This window comes from Ascaphus truei, chromosome 3 (assembly GCF_040206685.1).
Source record: "Ascaphus truei isolate aAscTru1 chromosome 3, aAscTru1.hap1, whole genome shotgun sequence".
NCBI lineage: Eukaryota > Metazoa > Chordata > Amphibia > Anura > Ascaphidae > Ascaphus > Ascaphus truei.
The window spans coordinates 75,534,054-75,553,074 of NC_134485.1; the positions used below are offsets into that span (position 1 = coordinate 75,534,054).

Here is a 19,021-nt window from a genome sequence, read left to right on the forward strand (position 1 = left end):
AATGATTTTTTTTTCTACCAGCTGTGCTGGACTTTTGGATTTGGATCTCTCTCTCTATATCTATATATCTATATATATCTCCCTCTCTCTATATCTCTCTCTCTCTATATATATATATCTCTCTCTCTCTATATATATATCTCCCTCTCTCTATATCTCTCTCTCTCTCGTCTTCGCTATCCAACGTTTCACTTTACAACGAATGGCATATCCAACACTTTACAATGTAACTCTATGGGCCGTTTTTCGATGCCTGAATGCGTTATCCAATGCTCACTGCCACTGATTAACATGGGACTCACTTTACAACGGTTTCACTATCCAACGCTACTTCCAGAACGGATTCCGTTGGATAACCGAGGACTGCCTGTATATATATTATATCATATACATTTTAAGTCATGGTGGGTGAAAAAGTGTCGATGTATGTACCAAAGGAGGTTTTACTGATAACTAATTGATTATAGAAATTGAAAGGTTATAAAAATGTATATACATATATTCAAGTAGGTTGTTAGATTCTTTAATAACTAAAATGTAAATTTTCAGTCCAATAGTTCATTTGAATTTCCATATCCTGCTTTCCTGTGTGTAAAGTTCCATGTCCTGATCCTACGTGTAAAGTTCCATATCCTGCTTTCCTATGTGTAAAGTTCCATGTCCTGATCCTATGTATAAAGTTCAGTGTCCTGCTTTCCTACGTGTAAAGTTCCATGTCCTGCTCCTATGTATAAAGTTCCATGTCCTGCTTATATGTATAAAGTTCCATGTGATACTTTCCTGTGTGGAAAGTTCCATGTCCTGCTTCTATGTATAAAGTTCCATGTCCTACTTTCCTGTGTGGAAAGTTCCATGTCCTGCTCCAATGTATAAAGTTCCATGTCCTGATCCTACGTGTAAAGTTCCATATCCTGCTTTCCTATGTGTAAAGTTCCATGTCCTGATCCTATGTATAAAGTTCAGTGTCCTGCTTATATGTATAAAGTTCCATGTGATACTTTCCTGTGTGGAAAGTTCCATGTCCTGCTTCTATGTATAAAGTTCCATGTCCTACTTTCCTGTGTGGAAAGTTCCATGTCCTGCTCCTATGTATAAAGTTCCATGTCCTGCTCCTACTGTATGTATAAAGTTCCATGTCCTGCTCCTATGTATAAAGTTCCATGTCCTGCTCCTATGTATAAAGTTCCATGTCCTGCTCCTATGTATAAAGTTCCATGTCCTGCTTTCCTGTGTGGAAAGTTCCATGGCCTGCTTTCCTGTGTGTAAAGTTCCATGTCCTGATCCTATGTATAAAGTTCCATGTCCTGCTCCTATGTATAAAGTTCCATGTCCTGCTCCTATGTATAAAGTTCCATGTCCTGCTCCTATGTATAAAGTTCCATGTCCTGCTTTCCTGTGTGGAAAGTTCCATGGCCTGCTTCCCCGTGTGTAAAGTTCCATGTCCTGCTCCGATGTATAAAGTTTCATGTCCTGCTCCGATGTATAAAGTTTCATGTCCTGCTCCTATGTATAAAGTTTCATGTCCTGCTTCTCTGTGTGGAAAGTTCCATGGCCTGCTTCCCTGTGTGGAAAGTTCCATGGCCTGCTTCCCTGTGTGGAAAGTTCCATGGCCTGCTTCCCTGTGTGGAAAGTTCCATGGCCTGCTTCCCTGTGTGGGAAGTTCCATGGCCTGCTTCCCTGTGTGGAACGTTCCATGGCCTGCTTTCCTGTGTGGAACGTTCCATGGCCTGCTTTCCTGTGTGGAAAGTTCCATGCTTTATGTATTTGTAAAGTTGAGTTAATTTAATGACTAAAATGTAAACAAGTGTTCTGATTTACCAGCTGTACTGCATGCATGTAGTGGGGTAGCTGTGTTGAGCAAATGCAGGTAACAACCATCTTTACTGATGTCTTATGTTTTCACATGGGATATTATGAAATTGCGTCTTTCTATCGCAGACCTAATGCTGCCCTGGCCAGAAGATAATGCACATAACTTGACTTAATGCACTGAGCAAACATTTCTGTGAGTGCCAGATAACATTTAGCAAATTCATTGGTTGGTGGAGAAAATTAATAAATGACCATTTAAGTGCATCAATCAATAAGTGAGAAAGGAAAAGCTTTTATCGTGCATATGGAAATGCGGATGTCTTCTTTATATAAATCTCTGCAAATGCATTGTACGTAATATTTTTTGGAAGTATCCTGTGGTTTTAGGCTAGTCCTATCAAGACCACAAACAAAATATGCAGGTTGATTTCCACTGAAAAGATTTATAAACCTTTGCACACGTTATAACTCTGTCTCTGCAAGCAAACAGCAAATTGTATCTTGTAACAATCAATTTTATTTTATTATCCTCTAGGCAGGCTGGCAAGTGGTCAAATATCCTCAAATAAACCCAAGAACTATTTAATGGGTGTAAAACAGTAGGGTAAAACAGGTATGTTATTGCACTACTGAGCGGGTAATGGGATAGCACAAACAGCTAAAGAAATTGGAGAAAGGGTTTTCAAGAGGTAGATCTTCTTGCATGATTATATATATATATATATATATATATATATATATATATATATATATATATATATATATATAAAATCAAAAACAAATAGGCTATACTCTTCTGTGGCTAACAAAATGCTTTTATTTGTGCGAACATTCGAGATACACGGATCTCTTTTTCCGGCGGTGTTACAATGGATAAGAAAGGTTTTTACTTAAAAACAGTGCATCCTGGGATGTATCTGACTGAAGCTTATCCCTCCCCCTGTGCAGTATGCGATTTATGACTTAAGGCGGGTGTGCGCAAAGTGGGGAGCACAAGATTATTTTGGGGGGGCGCAGACTTCACCTACCTTTCCTCGGCGCCATGGCAACGCGGCGTCAAATGATGCCACGGGTCATGTGCGGTGCACGTTGCCATAGCAACGCGTGTCAAATGACGCTGCGGGAGTCACGTGACCCCGCGCGTCATTTGACGCTGGTAATTGGGTAGGGGGGGGGGGCGAACATAGGGGCTGGCAGGCGCGCAGCACAGAAAGTTTGCGCGCCCCTGACTGAAGGTGTTAAATGGTCCCTGAATGTTAGTGATGTAAGAGTGAGTGTGTGAGTGTGTGTGTGTGTACACATAGGATATATTTCCAGCATGTTAAGCAACAGTGTGTTACTCTAATTTGTAACAGGCAGGAGGTTAAAGAATCCAGCTAGTATACCAGAAGATTCTATATTGTGATACACTTGTGGGCAGGGCGGATATCAATTACCCTGATAGACCCACTAAGCACAAATAGTTTTTCAGCACTATCACGCTCTCGCATTTACTCTCCCCTTTTTCATTATTTTTGCTGTTTGTCTATTGTCACATCCCAAACACCTATATTTTAAGCGTAATATTAAAAGTTTACGTTTTATATACACTGTAGGGTGTCTCCCTATGCCATTATTTGGAGTCAGAAATACATTTAATTTTTCCCCTTATGAGACAGTATCACTGGGGGTTTTTTTGTTCACCTTCCTCTGGATCAAAATACTGTAAGGACAAGGTTAAACTTGATGGATATACAGTATGTATTTTTCAATCTAATTAACTATGTAACTATGTGCCGAGACACACGGTCTCTGGCGCCGTGGCCAAAGAAGCAAAAGTCTGCGGCGCTGGAGACAGTGTCCACCGTGATCGTGCTGGGGGCAGGCTATACATTCAAACGGGACCCCCTGCAGCATTTCTCCGCCGATGCCTCGACCGTGCGAGACAATGCGGTTAGCTACATCTGCCCCTGTACAACTGGAATCTCTGCAGCTGCTGAATACACACATTGTACTGTATCTCGTGCTAGAACTAGAAGTGTCTTCTCACTGGCTCCTCGGTATTATATTATGTGTTCATGTGCTTACGAGCGTACAGGTCCCAGCACTTTTTAACAATCTTGCCATACAGTGACTATTTCTGGGAAATTCAAGAACTGCAGTGTTATGCATCGAGAGACGCGCGCACCTTCATATACGTAAATGCACATCTGCAGCAGTATTAGGCCTTGGCCATGTTTGGCGCTTGCTGGCGGAAGCGTGCTGACGCGCGCTCCCGCTCAGCACTGAGCCCCTACAGCCGCAATTAGAGCGGCTTTAGTAGGGGCTCACCTGCGCTTCCGCGTGCTTGCGGAAGCGCAGGTCTTAGGGGAATTTAAAATTCCCCCGCTTGCCGGCGAGACAGGCCGGTCACGTGAGCGGTTCGCCCAATGAGGGCGAACCAGCTCCGTGACATCACTGGCCCGCCCCCGGCCAGTGATGCGCCCGCCCCCTGACGGTCTGTCCCCCTTCTGCCCGATCCCTGTCCCCCTTCTGCCCCGATCCCTGTCCCCCTTCTGCCCCGATCCCTGTCCCCCCTCTGCCCCGATCCCTGTCCCCCTTCTGCCCCGATCCCTGTCCCCCCTCTGCCCCGATCCCTGTCCCCCCTCTGCCCCGATCCCTGTCCCCCCTCTGCCCCGATCCCTGTCCCCCCTCTGCCCCGATCCCTGTCCCCCTTCTGCCCCGATCCCTGTCCCCCTTCTGCCCCGATCCCTGTCCCCCTTCTGCCCCGATCCATGTCTCCCTTCTGCCCCGATCCATGTCTCCTGTGTGCGTGTGTGTGTGTGTGTGTATGCATGTGTGTGTGTGCGTATATGTGTGTACATGTGTGTACATGTGTGTGTGCATGTGTGTGTGCATGTGTGTGTGTGTATGCATGTGTGTGTGTATGCATGTGTGTGAGTGTGTGTATGCATGTGTGAGTGTGTGTATGCATGTGTGTGTGTGTGTGTGTGTGTGTATGCATGTGCGCACGCGTGTGTGCGTGAATATATTTATCAAAGTTGCACAATGTTAATAAATAATTTATTCTCACAACATGTCTTTTTTTTTTAATTTTTAAAATATTATATAATACACACACACACACACACACACACACACACACACACACACACACACACACACACACACACACACACACACACACACACACACACACACACACACTTCAAAGTGACAAACACACACTGATAGCTACCAAGTGACACACACACACAGTGATACCCGCCTCCCAAGCGCTTGCTGTCTCCTCTGTCAGGACAGCAAAAAGCTCCTGGTAGAGCGAGCGGCAGCAAGCGAGAGCGAGCAGCAGCACCTAAGCGCTTACTATGTCCCAGGCCTTATGTAGGCTGGCAGATTTGAAGGGAAGTGTTGAAATCTGGGTGGCCAATTCAGGTGCACAAAGCAGTAACGGTTTCACTTTCTTTTGGACAACATTACCTTCTTGCCAAATGAGGAGAACGGGTCCAGGCGCTCTTCATACTGGGAGGAGTAACGAAGCTCCGTGTCATCATTGTTCCCACCCTGTCAGAGTGCAGTGGGAAATTGATTATCTTCAGCAGTATATAACCATAGTACAGGGGTGGCCAAATCCAGCCCTCAAGGGCCACCAACAGGCCTGGTATTAGGGATATCCCTGCTTCAGCACAGGTGGCTCAATTTGTGACTGAGCCACCTGAGGTGAAGCAGGGATCTCCTTAAAACTTGACCCGTTGGCACACTAACAAAATGCAAAGAGAACCCACGGTTATTGCAGTTTAATTGTGAGTTCGGTGGTTAAGTGCCATGTTGGGTTCATTTAGAAACTAATAATGTTGTGGTCAACACCAAAGTGTCTGTCAGTAAAAAAATAATGAAATAACGTGCAATACAGCCCTGAGCAGAAAGTGTTGAATTGTAATTTCAAAAGCAGCACCGTTTTTGCTGCTACGAACAGCCTGATGTTTTGACCGTGCAAAATTTTTATAAAGTGTTTGTCATCAAAATAAAGGAGATGAGCACCCCCTGGTGGCGAGATGAATTATTTTACTATTATTTGGATTGAATTTTGTAGTACCCTAAATCAGGGGGGCGCAAACTTTTTTCCCTGCGCCCCCCTGCCGGCTGTCCCCTCACTCCCGCGCCCCCTCCCAACCCCAACTTACCCTCGCTCCGGTGTAATGACGTCACGTTGCCATAGCAACGTGACGTCACATGACCTCGCAGCGTCATTTTGACGCCGCGTTGCCATGGCGACGCCGGGAGGAAGCCGCCGGAGCCACGGGTAAGTATGGTTTACAGAGGCCCTGCAGCTACCCCGGCACTTAATTTAAGTGCCTTCGGGAAGCGCGCGGGGCCTCTGTAAACCCCGCGCCCCCCGTCGGCAGTCTCGCGCCCCCCCAGGGGTTCGCGCCCCACAGTTTGCGCACCGCTGCCCTAAATAGTGTATGAACGAAGCAGGCTGTACTGACAACATGTAGACCAGGAGTGGCCAACTCCAGTTCGCAAAGGCCACCAACAGGTCAGGTTTTAAGGATATCCCTGCATCAGGACAGGTGGCTCACTCAGTGGCTCAAGCAGGGATATCCTTAAAACCTGACCTGTTGGTGGCCCTTGAGGACTGGAGTTGGTCACTCCTGATGTAAACAATCGATTGCTAAAAACATTATAGATATAAATATAGATATAAATAGATATATATATCTATATATATATATATATATCTCTATCTATATATATATATATAGATAGAGATATATATATATATCTATATCTATATATATATATATAGAGAGAGAGAGAGAGAGCGAGAGAGAGAGATAGAGAGCGAGAGATAGAGAGCGAGAGAGAGCGAGAGAGAGCGAGAGAGAGAGCGAGAGAGAGAAAGGGAGAGAGAAAGGGAGAGGGAAGGAGAGGGAGAGACTGTTGTGAGTCTCAGTGCAATAGTGTTTATCAAGTACAATTTGAGAAACCACTTATTAAAATTACAAGCTGCAAAATAATACAGAATTCTTAATTTGTGCGAGCAATTGTACATTTTGCAAATTTCACCAACATGTGCCAGTACATGTGTTAATATTCACCAATGTTTTAGACAAAAATAATGAAAGTTGGTGTTAAGATGCTCAGTCTATATATTTGCAGCTTCTGGTATCTGGTGAAGTGTTGAATCTTTTTTGTTGGCAATGAATGTCCAGAATTGTTCCTAATGTGCATACTTGCGCAAGGTAAACCAGAAGTAAATGCAGTGTTATTGTATCACAGGACGACACGCTGCCTGCAAAGAGGTTATCAGAGCTGGTTGAGATTGCACAGGTCGGACACACATTCACCACTTACTCTGCCAGGATAGCTCTGCAGGAATTTAATCTTTTCATACAGTTTAATGTTGTCAGCTCGCAGGTTATCCAGCTCACTTTGAAGGGCTCTCACTGTGTGATGCATCATGCGGTTTTCCTAGAAGAAAATGGACCACTGATTCAAATCCAATTCCCGGGATGAGATCCAAGGTGCAAAATAGTCCTTTACTTATCATTACGTGCCCTGTGGTTCTCTGTGACAATGATATGATACGAGTGCCATCACCCGGGAGTAGTTATTCAGGACTGAAGAAGATCTTATGAGCATTCCCCATTAAGCTTATACTTGCCACTATGGCTGCACAGAGCAGAAGAGTCAAAGAATAGAGAAACAAGGGGAGCGCAGATCAACGAAAAAACTACAATATACCAGTGAAAACAATACACTCTATATACTGTAGAAGTGGAATAGGTGAATTATTAAAAGGGGGTGAAGTGGGATAGATAAATATCACCAAGTCCTCACACGGGAATGTGTGAGCAAATGCCTCTCGGGGCTAAACTCTGCAGAAGGTCCTTTCTTGAAGTCACACGTCTTCCCCTTGACTGCTGGTGAGTGCACGGATCCTCAGGATATTCAATTACTCCCGCAGTGAAAAGGGGAATCAAAGATAGGAGTCAGTCTATATACTAATAACAACTAGTGGGAGGATATAGGTGGGGTCTTTGGAGTGATTGGGGCCACTTGCACAGTGGCTGTCGCTTGCACAAAGAAGAGCAGATTCACTCTCCTAGAGTTAAACCCGTATGGGTCCTAACTCACACAGGCCCATGTGAGTATTTGTCTTGCTATATCTTACCCATTCACTGTCCCCTGGGAGATTATTCTATATCCTCCCACTAGTTGTTATTAGTTTATAGACTGACTCCTATCTTTGATTCCCTTTTTCACTGTGGAGGGTAATTGAATATCCTGAGGATCCGTGCACTCACCAGCAGTCAAGGGGAAGATGTGTGGCTTCAAGAAAGGACCTTCTGCAGAGTTTAGCCCCGAGAGGCATTTGCTCACACAGGCCCGTGTGAGTACTTGGTGATATTTATCTATCCCACTTCACCCCCTTTTAATAATTCACCTATTCCACTTCCATATAGAGTGTATTGTTTTCACTGGTATATTGTAGTTTTTTCGCTGATCTGCGCTCCCCTTGTTTCTCTATTCTTTGTTTCTTTGGTGGGAGAATAAGGATATCTCCCAGGAAGGGTTCGAGCAGCAGGCGGGGGATCCCTTGGTGTGTATTATCAAGAACAAGGAGACACGAGGGTGCCCTAGATGGGTAATATCTATTTCCATCCATATCTTTATCCACCCTACTAGAGGTGTAAAGACAAGCTTTCGGGAGTTCTCCTCTCATCCTCAGGTCAGCAAAACTGATTTACAAAGATCCCATGCATTAATCACAGACTGGACCAATACGGCTATTTCTACTTAAGGCTGAGTCCCCGCTGGCGCTGAGCTCGCTATGCGATTGGCGCGCTTACCTCTGTGAATGGGAATCCTCCCGTTGACGCTCGCGCTGTGCGTGGGCGCTCATGCTCATGCCCGCACGCTCTCCCAAGCTTTGTGCTTGAGGAGACACTGCAGGGATACTTTCAGGCTCAGAGCAGGGTCATGTGACCCTGCTCTGACCAATGGGAATAGAGAGGGCGTGTTCTAATGCCCTCTCACTACTGCAAACACAAACATTGGATTTCTAGCCGAGAGAAGTGGAGGAGGGCAAAATGGACTGCTGTGGTGTGTGTGTGTGGGGGAGGGTGTGAGGGGCAAAACATACTGCTGTGGTGTGTGGGGGAGGGTGTGAGGGGCAAAACAGACTGCTGTGATGTGTGTGGGGGGGTGTGTGAGGGGCAAAACGGACTGCTGTGGTGTGTGGGGGTGGGGGTGTGAGGGGCAAAACAGACTGCTGTGGTGTGTGTGTGGGGGGGGGGGGTGTGAGGGGCAAAACGGACTGCTGTGGTGTGTGGGGTGGGTGGGTGAGGGGCAAAACGGACTGCTGTGGGGTGGGTGGGTGAAGGGCAAAACAGACTGCTGTGGTGTGTGGGGGGGGGTGGGTGAGGGGCAAAACGGACTGCTGTGGTGTGTGTGGGGGGGCAAACAGTGGTGTGGTGTGGGGGGCAAACAGTGGTGTGGTGTGGGGGGGCAAACAAAGTGGTGTGGTGTGGGGGGAGCAAACAAAGTGGTGTGGGGGGCAAACAAAGTGGTGTGGTGTGGGGGGGCAAACGAAGTGAGGGGGAAGGAGAGAAGGGGGCGAAAGGAGAGAAGGGGAGGAGAGAAGGGGGGAGAAGGGAGGAGAAAGGAGAGAAGGGAGGAGAAAGGAAGGGAGAGCAAGGGGGGAGAGAAACGAGAGGAGGGAAGGGGGAGAGAGCGGAGGGAAGGGGGCTAGAGGGGGGGAAGGGGGAGAGAGAGGAGGGAAGGGGGCTAGAGGGGGGAAGGGGGAGAGAGAGCAATGGGGGGGAGAGAGAGAGCAATGGGGAGGAGAGATAGAGAGTAATAGGGGGGGAAGAGAAAGAGAGCAATGGGGGGGAGAGAGAGAGGGCAATGGGGGGGAGGGAGAGAGCAATGGGGGACGGCGAGAGAGAGCAATGGGGGGGGAGAGAGAGCAATGGGGGAAAGGGAGAAGGGAGAGAGGAGGGAAGGGGGTAGAGAGAAAATGGACAGACACACACACACACCCTATTCAGCCAATGACACGCCCCCTCCCCTAATAGCCACGCCCCCCCACTCCTGCTCTAAAAATGTTGCAGGACAGCAATCGCTCATGCTTGGTGAGCTGGTGACATCACTGCTCTCCAAGCATGAGCGAGCTCAGCAGCAGCGGGGCCGCAGCCTTATTCATACTTTGTTATTGTTTTTTCACTGCCATTTCCTGCCACAGAAGAACCGGGAAAGCAGTACCGGGTGATGGCATGCTTATTTTTTTCCCATTTTCAATGCTGTGTAAGTGTTCACTTTCTTGTGCCTCCCTCCCCCCCCACCCCCCTAAAAGCAGGGTGCACCAAAGTGAATGTTGTGCAGCTACTTAAGGACAGACTTGGAACTGGTGTTAAACATGAGGTCGTAAGCGGCAAAACAGTAAAATCCATAGGGAAAACATGAGCCAAAAAGACAACAGATTTGGGGGAGGTATATAAAAAAAAGTGTACTGTAGGTGGAAGAAGTGACAATAACCGGACAGATGAATTATAGAGAGAACAAATGGAGTGTATGGATAACTTGAAAACAGAAAAGGTGGGACTTCTAATAAATCACTGACAACATACCGCTTCCAGCTCCTGATTTCTAGCTCTGAAACGTTCCCTCTGACTAGATATGATGGACAGAAGAGAATCCATTTGACCTTCAGGAAGTGGAGCACTTGAAGTATAGCCTACAATTAAATACCAGTAGAAAATTATAGCATGCACTAACAGCTCTTAAACAACCATAACATGCCGTGAGCTCTGCAATATGATCTCACAGGGCAACACAAATAAATAAATAAATATATATATACAGTATATATATATATATATATATCTCACACACAAATGTACACACACGTGTGTACGTGTATATATATACCACTTGTGAGCACATTCACATGTCTTAGACAGGTCTGCAACCCTGCCTTTCACCATTATCACCTAGCATACAGTGCTTCCACTGCGGCAAGGGATTCTGGGAAATGACATGCAAATGAGCACACAGTGTTATGCACAACTAGTTATATGTTTTATTCTCATTCTCGTGAAAAGCCTTTACGAAGCATGACTACAGAATAAATATGAGTGGAGTAGATCCAAAAAATTTCAGCGTCGCAGTCAATCGAGTAACTTCAATAAGAATCAATCGCATAAATTATTTCTTGCCTTCGTTAATATTCGATATGGCACAGTGTGCTTGTGTTTTCTACCATGCAGACACTGCACTTCCCTTTTCTTTTTAATGAGCAAAAAAAACTTACCATAAAAAAGAGCAGTAGCTTCTTTGATGGGCTCAGGAATTGTCTCCATGCTGCTCATATCAGCTCCCTGGTCAACAGAGCACAAAAGGATTATAACTTCTAAGTGACCACGACTGTCAAGTCTCCTTTCTTTTGAAGATCAAAATGAATCAATGGCCTCATGCACTTTAATTGAACGTTATGCTGCTGTAAGTATATCCCATTAAAATGATGTCTAGCAAATTCCCCCAACCCAAATGTGACTCGTTTAGGATCCTTCCCCTTGCCGAATGTGTGGGTAAATAAACCCATTTTCATCTACGATGAGTTCTCCACCTCCAAGGACCGAAATCCGTTCTTTCTAATGGAAAAGTGCCGACTCGTTTGTCAGTGAAGTTCAATTGAAAACTTTCCCATCCACTTTCCTATTGTATGTTGTTTGTTTTGTGAGTTTGGTGTTCCCTTGCCTTTGTTATAGTGTTGTTACTTGTTGTTTGTTTTAGTATTCATTCTAATGGTTTATTAGTTAATTCAAATCCATATATATTTTCTGTTTGCCTGGACCTATAATATTTACTTTTTAAGGAGTTATTCTATTTATTTATCATAGCCCCTTACCATTAGTCATCTACATGATTTCATTTTTCTCTAGTGTGGTGCTCTAATATATATTTTTGTTTTTGTATATATACCACACTGTGGTAATTTTTATATGTTGATACTAAATGGGGTTTTGCGTACCTGGAATTTACACTGTTCTGATATGCCTTTTCAAATATATAGATTAATGGAAGGGTTACTTAATGCAAAGATTCCATAATGTGCTGAGACTAATAATGCTTTGACAATAAATAGAATAGTGAAAGGGTCAATGTTATGTAACCCTTTCATTAATCTACATATTTGAAAAGGCATATCAGAACAGTGTAAATTCCAGGTACGCATAACCCTGCTTAGTATCAACATATAAACATTACTACCGTGTGCCCAGGACATACTTGAAAACGAGAGGTAACGCTCAATGTATTACTTCCAGGTAAAACATTTTTATAAATAAATAGCCAGTGTGTGATTGGTAAAGACACAAGCAAAAAACAAACAAAAACAAAATAAAGAACATGCAGCTTTTTATCTGCTTTTCAGACATTGTGCAGTACACCTGCAGGACACAATATAATAGCATTATCTGATTTCCTTTTGTTGACTTCTAGTATTGTTATTTATAGAAATAATACCTCTGCATCTGGACGTTGCACAGAAGACATGGATTGGATGGTGCTGACATCATGTTCCAGTTTGGATATTAGATCTTTCTGCTCAGACACGGTAGAAACAGCGTCTGTGAATTGCATCTGTAACTCCGCAGAGCGCTCTGTGGAAAAAAATTAGACGCTTTTCAAGAAATATTAAGCACATAATCTTCCGTTTCATCCATTTTCTTCGAATGATTCGTGTTGTGTACCTGTAATCAAATGTATGGAATAATAATTACAGATGCAGCCACCAGCACGAGAGACGACACCCAACAGATGTCTAATGTAATATTATTTTATGGCTTTCTTTTCACAAAATAAACACACACAAAAATAAATGACACTTTTACCTGTATTCTGTATGTCCGAACATAAAGTGCTTGTTTCCTTACAACTGCATAATTCTACATACTTAGATATTATGCTACAACTGACTTACCTGTAAGTGGCACACAATTACTTAGAATACTGTAGTTAATATGTAATAGTATTATTAAGTTATTTGTATGCATCATTTTGTTGTATACATGTGTATTACTATTGAACTCAATTATATATTTGATTTGCAATTTACATATACGTTCATTGATTATTTAACAACATGTATATTTAGTGGGGCAAAAAGTCTAGGTTAATGATGAGGAGGAGTTTAGGTGTAAGGCTAGTTGTATTTATGCACTATTATTTAGTTTGTTTGTGCACTGAAATTATCCCAGCTGATGACATTACAGACGGTATGTACATGTATATGTTTCTTTATACAGCACCGCCAATGTACATAGCACTTGAAAGAATTACATTACAGACAGTACAAAAAGAATATATAAAATTACGCAAGTGCATTAAATAGGAAGTTGCTCAACAGGAATCAGAGAGTCCTGCCCCACAGTGCGTATAATCTAATTGGATATGGTACAGTGTTATAGAGATGTGCAAAGTTGTCCCAAGTTTGTGGTGTGAATGTATTTGCAATTTGTTTAGAAAGTTGGCACAAAGGCAAACTTTTTGTGACTTACCAAGATAACATGAGATTTTTTAAAAGGACGGGCAGCCATGTTGGTCCTTCCTTCCATGTACTAACAAAGGAGTGAGAGGGAGTAGGTGGTATGATACTTTTTATTGGACCAACAAGTAGTTGATAAATTACAAGCTTTCGAGCCTGTTTTTTTTTTTTTTTTGCAAAAAAACCCCCACCACATGCGTGCACGCACGCACGCACGCACGCACGCACACACTTCATTGTAAAATCGCAATGTGGTGGGGATGACATTAGAATAAAGGTGAAGGACATTTCTGACCCTGTCTTAGGCTGGGGCCATAGAGGGGTGAGCAGTTCGGAGCCGCGCTGACGCTGAGGCTCGCCTGCTGAAATCTGCGCGATTCATGCCCATGCAAGCGAGCCAGCGGGCGCGATCGGAGGCGGGGGGAGACTGAGGGAGGCGGGGCAGTGACGTCGCTGGGCCAATCGCCCGCGACGCACCGACGTCAATGCGCCGTGACATTGACGCTGCTCCACACTGATTGGATGTTTTCAGCCGACAGCGCTCTGAAAAACAGCTTGGCTGTCGGCTGAAAAATCCAGCGCCTCAGCACGCCTGCGGACGCTCGCGTGAGCCCCCTCTCAAGGCATCCTCATTGAGTATGCAGGGGCTCAGCGCGGAGCGTCCGCACGGCTCAGCGCGGCCTGTCCTTCTATGAACTCGGCCTTAGAGAGTCTGCTTCAGCAGGAGTAGACATTTTTAGAGCACATCATTCAGTGGAGACCAAAGTACTGGATCAGTCTGTGAAGAAAGAGGACTAATTAGCCCAATGTTTTATTGCAAGATCAGTTGTGAGAAGCCGGAGTGCTTTCAGCTGATCAGTTGTATTCTTTGCTCCACACTATTAAGAAGAGGATAATTCATTAAACTGCAACAGTGCCAATTGGGGCACTCTTGCATAGAAACTCCCATTCATGTCAACGGGAGTTTGAGTGCTATAGTTCCCCGAACTGCACTATATCAGTTTAATAAATAAACCAAAAATAGAAAATTCAGAAGCTTTTAGATTCTATTTCACTTATAGAACGTAGAAGTTTAATAATGGCTTCCAAGGGACTGCTATTGTAGATGATCAACGAGGAAGGTATTAGAAATATATATATATATATATATATATATATATATTATTTTTTAACATATAACATTTTAGTGCAGCCTACTTACAAATAATTGATTGCTGTTTTATGAATGAGTTTAAAGTAGACACAAAGTGAGATCTACCAAGTAGCAGACTTATTTCAGATTGGGATGAACAGGTCTTAGATAGTTCATCAATATCTCCATTGGTGTAACATTGCATGTTATGCTTTGTTGGGCCAGGGGATGAGGCTTATATTGGCCTTGGTTTGGATTAATGGATAACTGCAAACACATGCATAATTAATTGACCATAATTTCTTCTAATATTGGGGCAAATGGCTTGTTGAGAAGAACGGTTCCCCGGATACTGCCAGGATACAGAGGATGTGACTGGCTACAGTTAAGGATGCATGAAGTCCTGCACTACATGTACCTTCATTTGTTCTCATTATCTTTAAATCACATATTGCATACTGATCTCCCCAGACATATGTATTCACAGGCTTTTCTAGAAGGCTTGGATCCCAAGCCCCTGTCCCAAGGTTTCATGTATCTTGCTTCATTTTTAATCCAGGAAACTTCGTACAGAAGATGGAGTCAGATATGGACGGATCTGTTTTTTTTTAGTTATCGTAACTATGCTGGTGAACCATTTTAAAGTGATTAAAAACATTTGATGCCTCCTGTTTGTATATATTTTTTATAAGGAGCTGATGCATCTTTATAAAAAAATTGCTGTTAATACATTTACCTTATTTTGGTTTATTAGGGACTCTGTTAACATGGTGCATGTTGACAACCAAAATGTGTTTGTGATGATGTACAGCGATACCCCACTTTATTTTCCCCAGTCACTTGGCAGGGCCGCTGTTTCATTGTCAATAGCTGATCATCGCCTTCCCCAAGGCTGGAGTTTGCTGTGGTTCTTTATCCTTGGCAAACCACAGCAAGAAAAATAAAAGGGAACTACATCTGTATATATATTTTTTTCTCGTTTTTAACTATGATGGACCGAGACATTGTATTTCCTCAATGTTGACGTGGACTGGAGACGTTGATATTATGCAAAATTAAAAGTATGTGAATGGTTTTTGTTTTTCTTTCCTCCGTGTGCTGGCAAATTCATTCTCTTTCTTGATTCTTATATATTTTCTAAGCCTTATGTCTCAATAAATGTAGTATTGATAACCAAAACATTGGCTTGGTATTGTGGTTGAATAAAAATTGGAATGCATGTACCAAAGTGTCCAGTTATCTTCACTTAACATTGCATTGAGACACAAACACCTTGTTTTACCTATTACTAATGTTAGTTCATTTTGGACACATTTATCAAGACAGTTAGAAGAAAAATGCTTTATGTGAACTGCCAAAGAACATGCTGGCAAAATATCCCTTTTTGTCAGGACATTGGCACCTGGCTCTGCATGTCAATAAGACATTAAGATATCTTCTTAATTTCCTTCCCCATGGAGGAACCACCTACAGAATTTATAATGCACACACACAGCACGGAGTACAAATTGTTTATATGCTGATGTGTCAGATATTTTCTGTTTAGAGAAATCTGGCTACCTTGAAACTTAAAGCTAAACCAAATATGTTCAAAAGGTTAGAAAACATCTAACATTTGCATAAAATAGACATCGTTAAAAAAAAATTTGCAACCCAATGTGCAAATTCCAAGATGTATTAATAATACATTAATATTCTAATTCCTAGCTGTTGAACATCAGTGTCTTGAAAAATGTCAAGATATATTCAATAAATGCATTCACGTACACTTAAAAAGAAAAAAAAAAAGAGAGATTTCTTCACAGAGCAATGAAACGGATTGTGCCATATTGATTTAATGATGTGTCTTCTTCTGCAGAGTAGGCAATCAATATTCAATGCTGTCTACCTCTGTGTAGGCAAACCTCTCCTCGGGGGCTACCAGCTACACCAGGTTTTTAGTTATGTGCACTGCACTCGCACAAAGTTGAATGTACCACATTTGCATATCTGAACAGAAGGATGGGTTATTGCTTGCAAAACGTCGTCCAGTTCAAGGCCCTGAGAAGTTTGAGATCCACTGATTTGCGTGGTCTCGACCTTATACCATGTAGCTTGATAAATGTATTTCCCACCACAGCAGTCTTCTTCCAATTGAGTTATCTGAAGAAGCAAAGCTCGGTAATGTTGAACATGGATTACAAATCAGATTGCAATGAGATGAGTACACACAGAATAGAAATATACATCTTCGGAATATCCCACTCAATTGTAAATGTTTGCTGTTTTAACTTCCCCAATATTAAAGTAAGAAAGACAAACCACCAATGACTGTGTTTGTATAAAAGATATTTACTTCAATTATCACACCTAGGGTGCTAGTGAATAATAATAATAATAATAATAATACATTGTGTGAGATTCATACAGTGATATTGCTTCTCCATATCATATAGGGACCGTTGTACAGTGCTGAGAACAAACATAATGGCTACTCAAACAAAGACAGAACAATGCCATTCTGCTGACGGGACATCTATTCCCACTGTCGCCAGCCATACAAACTTGTACTATATGTATAAACAAATACCAAGAAAGAAAAGGTTACAAAAGATGAATCACAGCAACACAACATGGGCTTCTCAAAGCTACGTGTACAAAAATGACACTTTTTTTTTGGTCAGTTGGGTCTTTGTGAGGATTTTCTTTTTTTAAAATCTGTGATTGTGAATAACAAACAAGCTCTATAAACGTCTAAGACTTAATGCAATACAGCAAAAATATAAAATACTGCTAAAAATGTCAGACACCACAATACACGGGGGGGAACTGAGCTTATTCAAAAGTTCTCAGGAGAAAGAAAAAAAAAAAGTAGTGAGTACGTCACTTCTTCTGAGTTCATCTTGTGCTGTGTTAGTAGTCAGGGAATTAAAAAGCTGCACCCATCTTCATGGCAAGTAGTTATTGCACAAATATAAAGAGTTAATTTCATACCAAGTAAAAAGGGACATGAAGAAATGTTTGTTTGTTTTTCTTGTAAGAGGTTAGTTAGCCTTGGCTTTGGATGTATGCTCACACTTCTGTCCTAACGTAAGTGGATTTGCAATGCAGTCATTATAGAACATGGGAGGCACGGCGCCTGCTGTCTTTGAAGCAACATTGCAGGTTTGATGAAACTTGGGTTAACACTACTGTATTTTCAAGCGTCCATTACCTATTACTGTCGACTATTTCTTTCTGCTGAAGACAATCCAATTGCACAACAACAGAAACTCTGAAAAGGTTGCGTCACCAAGGCCTCATTTTAAATTTGCACATTCCCGTTTTTTTTCGTTCAATATCTTTTTGTTTCTTAAAATGAATGCACAATTAAAAAAGAAAAAGAAAAGAACACCAATTAAAAATGATAAAAACAATATTTTACTTGTAACACCAACGTGCATTGTGGAATTGCTTTTATATCTTGGTGTACTGTAAAATGTTTAAATTTTTTGTTATTTTAATGGCATAAACCTGCAATGCTGCTTCAGTCAGATGTATAAATGCATAGGCTGCGATGGCAGGGAAAACATCGGTGGGCATTGTCTGTAACACTCTAAAAAGAGAACTTCAACATTAATTACACCTGACAAAACAAAACTGGAGTATTCAAAGAACATACTTTTTTTTGTGTGATATCTCATCAACATTTGGAAGTCCAGAAAACAAAGTGCCTTTTTCCAATTGTCACACCTTAATATAAACAGAATATATATAATTGCTTTCGTACAGACCAAAAGGTTCTTCGAGCTACACATCTTAGTATATTTCCGTTTCCTGCATTACAACCAGCCCTGAATTTATAGCGAAGTATTCTAAGAACCAAGAAGAACACTGTAGGAAATCCAACTCTTTTTAACTGCAATATATTCAGAACAAATCAATGTAATAAGGCTCTAGGAGGCACGAGGCAAGAAAAATCCATCCTTTCCCTTTCCCCCCCCCCACCCCTTTACTTTTAAAATGCTGGTACCATAGGTTGTTATGTCTTAAAAAGTAAATTGAAATTATACACACAAAATTGATGGTGTTATTAAACACATACACTGGCATTATGACATGTAACTTCTGCTCAATGCAGAGCTGGCAGTGCAAGTGCCCATACAAAAGTAAAGTACATTTTTGACATGCGGAAAAAATAAAGAAAATGTTTATCTTACAAATCAAATGGTTTCTCCATGAAATGAACATGTCGTATCAAACTAAACTGTGGTATAACTAACATTTTAGTAGGAAGAGTTTTTTTTTTTTGTGGCTACTATACTTCAATCTGATTCACATGTTTGGCGTTGCAAGATGTCCAGGATATGTAATATATGGTCAACAAATGCAACAGGTTCAAGTGCTGCCAAAACATTCCTAGGGTAAAGAATGACCATTTCAAAGCCCTGTGCATTTACAGTAGCTTCTAGGGTATTCAATGACAAATAATGGTTATGTCCAGGGAGTTCATAAATTCTTATCATAAATATGCTCATTTTGAAAATATTCTCTACTTAAGCTTATATAGTCGTGATACGCACGGC

The 19,021-nt window shown here is 42.3% G+C and overlaps 1 protein-coding gene across 1 annotated transcript in view; it reads right to left on the reverse strand.

The window, feature by feature from the left end:
- Window positions 1-19,021, reverse strand: part of CUX1 (cut like homeobox 1) — a 315,247-nt gene that overhangs the window by 11,688 nt on the left and 284,538 nt on the right. The window contains exons 15-19 of the mRNA XM_075594335.1: window positions 12,325-12,461; window positions 11,111-11,177; window positions 10,428-10,534; window positions 7,150-7,266; window positions 5,272-5,355 (exon numbers count right to left, since the gene is read on the reverse strand). Coding sequence (XP_075450450.1) covers window positions 5,272-5,355; window positions 7,150-7,266; window positions 10,428-10,534; window positions 11,111-11,177; window positions 12,325-12,461 — 512 coding nt within the window. The remainder of the gene's footprint in view (window positions 1-5,271; window positions 5,356-7,149; window positions 7,267-10,427; window positions 10,535-11,110; window positions 11,178-12,324; window positions 12,462-19,021) is intronic.